The sequence below is a fragment of the Sinocyclocheilus grahami genome, unplaced genomic scaffold (assembly GCF_001515645.1).
Source record: "Sinocyclocheilus grahami isolate Dianchi unplaced genomic scaffold, SAMN03320097.WGS_v1.1 scaffold408.1, whole genome shotgun sequence".
NCBI classification, from domain to species: Eukaryota; Metazoa; Chordata; class Actinopteri; order Cypriniformes; family Cyprinidae; genus Sinocyclocheilus; species Sinocyclocheilus grahami.
In genome coordinates, this window is record NW_015505587.1 from 1,086,261 (window position 1) to 1,092,915 (window position 6,655).

At 35.5% G+C, this 6,655-nt stretch overlaps 1 protein-coding gene across 1 annotated transcript; it reads right to left on the bottom strand.

Annotated features, from left to right (window-relative positions):
- Window positions 1-2,092: 2,092 nt before the first annotated feature.
- On the bottom strand, window positions 2,093-6,426 carry LOC107550817 (transmembrane protein 196-like). The gene is made up of 3 exons (XM_016232195.1): window positions 6,214-6,426; window positions 3,302-3,358; window positions 2,093-3,065 (listed from the first exon to the last, which is right to left on the bottom strand). The coding sequence occupies exons 1-3, from the start codon at window positions 6,376-6,378 to the stop codon at window positions 2,790-2,792; spliced, it is 498 nt and encodes a 165-aa protein (XP_016087681.1). The 5' UTR covers window positions 6,379-6,426; the 3' UTR covers window positions 2,093-2,789.
- Window positions 6,427-6,655: the final 229 nt, after the last annotated feature.

Sequence of the window (6,655 nt, forward strand, 5' to 3'; positions counted from 1 at the left end):
TCGGTTTCCTTCAGAAATACAGTGATATAAAAACACCTGCACTCAATGTATGGGAAACACTGTAGTCTCATAATTGAAGTGTAAATTCTGCAGATTACATCATTGTCCAGTATTGTACTGTCAGCAATTTATTATAAAAACGTTTTCATAATTGTAACATACATATTTACATACATAATTATTCAGGTGCATGTGTAATAACTTGCGAAAACTTGAGGCTACAGCAGCCCTTCTTCTTCGTCGTCGTCTTGTCTGATGCACTCAACCAAGCGTTCTAACCACGACCTCGACCCTCCCCACCCCCCAACCACTCGAATTTCCGTAGGCGGGATTTATTTTAATGATATTCTAATGGACCACTTTGTGATATCACAAAACCCGGAAAACAAACGCTGTAGTCCAAACGAGCCGTTCGTTGTAATTCTTGAAAAGGGATTTTTTTTTAAACGAAATATCTCCCTTTGGAGTGGACTTTGAGATTTGTAAGTTTGAAGATCTTTTTTATGCCCAAACATACACACTACACACTGACTAAAATTCAAAAAGTGAAAAAGCATAATAGGACCCCTTTAATGATCATAATCCATGACTATACATCAAATATGTTATCCTGTAGGCCTGCCATTGATTTGAGTCATTCAAATGCAATGCATCATCCGCAATGCAACATGGGATGAGGTTCACACTGTTCAACACCCCCCCCCCCCCCCCCCCCCCCCCCTTTAAAACTCTTTTTGAAATGCATAGGAAGAATACTGGAAACAAATACTTCCAAGGACCAAGGTTGCTAAAAATATGGGTGATCACTGTTCCGCTCTGTATTTTGCCTTGTTTTGATTGATAAAATGAAACCCTTTATGTGTAAAAGAGCATTAAAAATTAAAGCTACAATATAGACATTAGCCTATATGGATATACTTATGCCTATGTATGACCAGGGTATTCGAGGAAATGGCAAGCCTTGCATTTGTTTTCTTACGTGTAATTATTGTACTTTCTTACTTATTCACTTCATTAGTCAAAAAATTATTAAAGGGTATTCCGAGAGTAAAGGGGAGGTGGCCAGAGACCACATTTCTTTTACATGGGTTATAAATCAGGAAACTAATAAATTGTGTGTTAAACGACTTCTTGCCCTCAGCATATATCATGGGAACGAACCAAATGAAGCCCTATATACCCAGAGGACAAAGGAATGGTTCTTTTTATAACCATGATTTGTGAATGGTTCATGTGCTGTCAACTTCAGAGACTAGTTTACTAACTGAGTGACAATTACCCATATAGATAAAAAGTATGCCTATGCTGTTCCTTTTTAACTCTATAATGCCTACTGTATCATATACACATTTCTAAGGCCTCTAAATGATCAACATGACCAAAACTTTGCTGTATAACCTGTTGTACACAAGCTACTACATGCCTTCTGCCCTCAGATTGATCGTTCATATTTTTAACAAGTAAAAGACCCTGTAGTATAATTCTAAATACATCCCCCTTCAGGTCGTAGTACAAGTGTCTTTCCGCTGTGAAATCTTTTCAGATTTTTTTAAAGTAAATGTAAGAATAACTTTTATATTGTTAGTAATATTTCGAGATGAACACTTATTGGACTAAGAAAAATCTAAATGTATCTCATCTGATATGCAAGGCTTTTGATGAATGTTTATTTGTACATCTCTCAATCATCATTGTATTGCACTGCATTGTGTTTCACCCCCCATCCCAAAATAAAAACTAGAGAGCTTTATTAATAAAACTAAGCATTTAAATATCATCTTACTAAGACATATTATTGAGAAATATAGAGTGAAAACTGATATTTATATGCATTATGTAAATACTCTGCTATACAGTTATACAGATCTTACTGATTTACATTATATTTATATAATATACTTATATCTTGGCCATATAAATATCAGCAACTGCACCAAAATGCACATTTTTGCTCAGTTTGGGCCTCTGAATAAAACTAAGGTGTTTTTCTTCCTGGAGTACGAGCTCCATATTCTCTTATATCACACTATATGAGCCATACAAGCTTAGTGTATTAAATATAATACTCACAAAACACATACAAAGTTGCTGGTGTTTATGTTTTATTATTAAAAAATTTTTTTTTTTGTCTAAATATTGGTTAAACTGTTCCATTAAAATGTGTGTTAGGCCCTACAGGGGTCATTTCTTCCACCTGTGCATGTTTATCATTTCTATTTATGCTGTTCTTCATTTTGTAAGAAATCATACCTCGACAAAGGCTACTTGCTTGGCCGAAATGTTGGTAATAATAAATTGTGGTTAAGAGAGTGTGCAGTTATGATTTGTCCTCTATTTAACTTTAACTTGCAAGGTTTGCATTTGTTTTGCTCTATTAAGGGTTAACACTAATTAAAATCACATTGACCTGTTAAACTTTCAAGGTTTTAACATAATTATATTGCATTCTTCATTATTGCAAACTGACACCATCACACCTGACTCTTCATTCATGTGGAATGTGGTAATTGATCAGCATACCAGGAACAAAGTAGACTAACTCACCAAAGATATCACTTAATGATATATGAAGGTTACATTTATCCCACAAAACAAATCCTTTAGAATTATCATATTCCAGGATAAATTTTTTTATAGAACTTTAACATGAATAACTTTGACATGAAACCGAATACCTGCTATCTCACAAGAGACAAATTATCATGACTTAACTTAAACTAAGCAGTTCTATAAACCAAATTTACACTTTTACATTTTTAATAAAATAGATCTCACAGTCTCTAGATAGCTCATTCGCATGTCGCCTTCACCTTCTCAGCCATCTCCATAGAATGATGCAGCGAAAGATCCCTTTCCAGAAACAGTCTTTTCTGTTCACAACTAGCAAGTCTGCAGGTGAGCCAGGTGGAGAGGGTGCAGCTCAAGATGCCCAGGCTGGCCAGGCAGAGGAAGGCCAGGTGCAGAGAGTACAGGCTGTTGGCCCGTTTCACAATTGCACGCAGAAACTGGACGTTGAGAATTCCCCCAATAAGTCCACAGATACAACAAGCTGAAAACAGGATCATCTGTGAAATGAGGCGGGACAAAACAGGTATGAGATAACAGTAATTATGCAGCGTTGACTACTATATAAACAGATTCTTATTACACATTAGTATCACGAAAGTGATAAAGTAGGGATTACAGACAATGTTTACAAGCCGGTGTCAGTGGCTTACAATGGCTATTATCTTTGTGAATGTGTGTTTAGATTAGATAAGAAGTATTTATATTGTTGTGCCTTGTGTCACTGTACTCTTACAGTCAGTACAGTTCTTTTCTTCGCACACAGTATCCCACATAGTCCACAGACAAGAAACTGAAAAACAGAGATGTGTTACTAAATCTAAATCAAATTCTAGTACAGTTTCAAATTACACATTCTGGATATCATATTTTAGTTGAACATTGCATATTGTGAAGGTAATCACCCTTATTAATCCTTGCTTAAGAATAATTACTGTCAAATGTATTTTGGGTTAAACAGTAGGTCTATTTAAAGTGTGATTTAAAAAAAAAAAGCAATGTCGTATTGCACATTCTGGATATCATATTTTAGTTTCACATTGTATATTGTGATGTTAGAAATCATGCTGATTAACTCTATGCTTAAAGGGGACATCGGACGCAAAGTTCACTTTTACATGGTGTTTGCATATAAATGTGTCTTAGCAGTGTGTGGACACAACTACCCTACAATGATAAAAATCCATTAACTTCTTTTTTTTTAATCCCCAAAAAACCTGAACAGTCTTGATTTTCTGAGCAGTATGACGTCATACTGCTTAGGCTCCGCCCATGACCGCTGACAGACAGTCCTGTATTAGCATATTTCCACCCTCAGCCAGTTGTACACTCTCTGCCATTCTCTCTGTGCTCGAGCAGCTGTAGCGACAACATTCCCCTTGTCCAAATACCCGCACATGGTCTTTGCACTTGACCACTTGACTACTTGTATGATGTATTTTCTGTATTTGGTCCAAGTGTTCAAGTGAGCATGAAGACCACAAATGTGTGTAAAACTTTTCATTACCTGATGGGATACACTTATAGTGTTGTAAAAATGCAAGTGTTTACAGAGCTTTATTTTTATTTTCAATACTTTGCATTTAAAAATCAACTTCTAAATGTCTGTTCAGTAGTCCCTATAACAAATGACAATTTAATTTTGTGGTGCTTATAATTAAGTGAAAAAAAGCAGTTGCAAATGCTGTACAAAATAATTATCGCCACTACTCATTTGCACCAATAAAACGTGCAACTATTTGTTTTACTACCAAATTATACGTAATATCTAAATATTATTAATATTTAACATACATTGGAAAGGTTTCTGTGACCTCTCGTGAGATCTCGCCAAAAAGTCTCACGATTTATTTCCACAACATGATGCACACTAAGCACACTAAGATATAGTGTGGAAATAGTGTGCGTTAAGGGCACTGCGCTTTGGCGTTTTTAAGACCTGTGACAGTCTTGCGCATTTCCTTCCTGTCGCTTGCATGTGCTCTCAAGTGGCCAAGACCACAAGTGTGGGTATTTGGACAAGGGGAATGTCTCGTAAGCAGTGCAGGTGTTTTGTAGTTGGATGTAAAAGTGTACATAACAGTCTTAATTTCTCCCGACATGAGAGCCACTGAGGACGCAGTGGATACGTTTTGTTTTTGATGGTAACGCGCCACCGAATGCACAAAAAATGGAAGAGAGGAGCGGGGTGAGCAGTAATTTAAAGAGGCATGCACCGAAACGGGTCGCCCTGAGCAGAGCTGTTTTGACAAGGTAAAAAGTATTGATTTACAGGACCATTGAGGATTTTTATGACGGCGTTTTAGTGCCACGTTAAAAAAAATAAAAATCTAAGATTACGACATTAAAGTCATAATTTTTTAAGAAAAAAAGTAAAAATTACGAGAATAAAGTTGAAATATTTTGAGACTTTAACACAGGACAAACCATCGTCTTGCCACTGGTGCACCGACGGAGGCCCAGCCGTGGCAAGCTACTGGTGGCGTGCCACGCAAAAAACTCTGGCAGACCGACAGCATTTTTTGATTGGTTGGCTTGCCGATGGTGTGCTGACGTTGGTCCGACCGTGTAAAGCCGCTGAATTTGTGCCACCCAAAAAATGCTGGAAAAAAATGCTCATTGTTTGCTGGGGAGTATACTATAAAAATATCATAACTTTATTCTCGTATTGCTACAACTTTATTCTCATAATTTCGACTTTATTCTCGTAATTTCGACTTTATTCTCAAAATATTTCGACTTTATTCTTGTATTGCTACAACTTTATTCTCGTAATTTCTACTTTATTCTCAAAATATTTCGACTTTATTCTCGCAATTTCGACTTTATTCTCTAAATATTTCGACTTTATTCTTGTAATTTCGACTTTATTCTCAAAATATTTCGACTTTATTCTCGTAATTTCGATTTTATTCTCAAAATATTTCGACTTTATTCTCATAATTTCGACTTTATTCTCAAAATATTTCTACTTTATTCTCGCAATTTTGACTTTTTTCTCAAAATATCACAAGTTTAATCTCGAAATTGTAGATTTTTTAATTTTTTAATGTGGCACTAAAACGCCATCGTAGAATTTGAACCAAAGTATATTGCAGACATTTCATGAAGACCCTGAAGAATCATACCAACTTGTGGAAAATAGGCATCCCATGTCCACTTTAAAAATAAGAATAATTACTGTATTTAAACTATTAGTAAAAAAAAAAGAAGTATTTAAATGTAATTCTTCAAAATCCTACAAATATAATATATCTTATTTAAGACATACGTCATGTAAATGATTATTATTGAATAACTGATTAACAATAATTAATAAGTAATAACCTGACAGAAAAAATATAATATAATATCCATCCCTCCATTTTCGAAACCGCTTATCCTCTATTGCGGATAATAATATAATATAATATAATATAAAAGTGACATGCATTACTTAAATCTTGTCAGGTTTAAGAGAAAAAACCTGGCAGAATTTACTTTGATAAGAGTAAAAATCTGCATTTCAGCAGATTTATTAATAAGGTAAGAATTCACCATTTTATCTGCATTATACTGTATATGTATTAGATTTTTTATTTTTGCTGATAAATATATTATATAGAATATAAATCTCATGCAGAAGATACATTAAGATCTCTTACTTACACACACACAGCTCCATATCGGTGTGGAGAAGGAGGTTTGGCTTTTCTGTAGCCAGTGGGCTTGTATGATCTCCAGCACACCCAGAGAGATGCAGGACACCCCGAGTCCCATATGAAAGACAGAGAGGACCAGCAAACTCCAAACAAGCGCTCGCCTGGTGCACATGCTCCTCCAGGCATCATTCCTCGCACTGTGAGAAAGAGTCAAAGGGAGAAAATCCCTCTCTCACCACGCCAGTGACTATGGCAGATATTACAGATCTTCTGTCACACATTCCAGCTTTATGAAGTGTTTAATTTAAAGTTTAAACTCTGATTTCAGTTTTGCAAGTATCTGTGCATCTCCTGTCCTTCATTGCATATAAATGCATGTTTCTCTGATTTCAGTACTCTTATAAGCAGTTGGACAGTTTGTGATATGGCCATACAGGTCACATGACTAT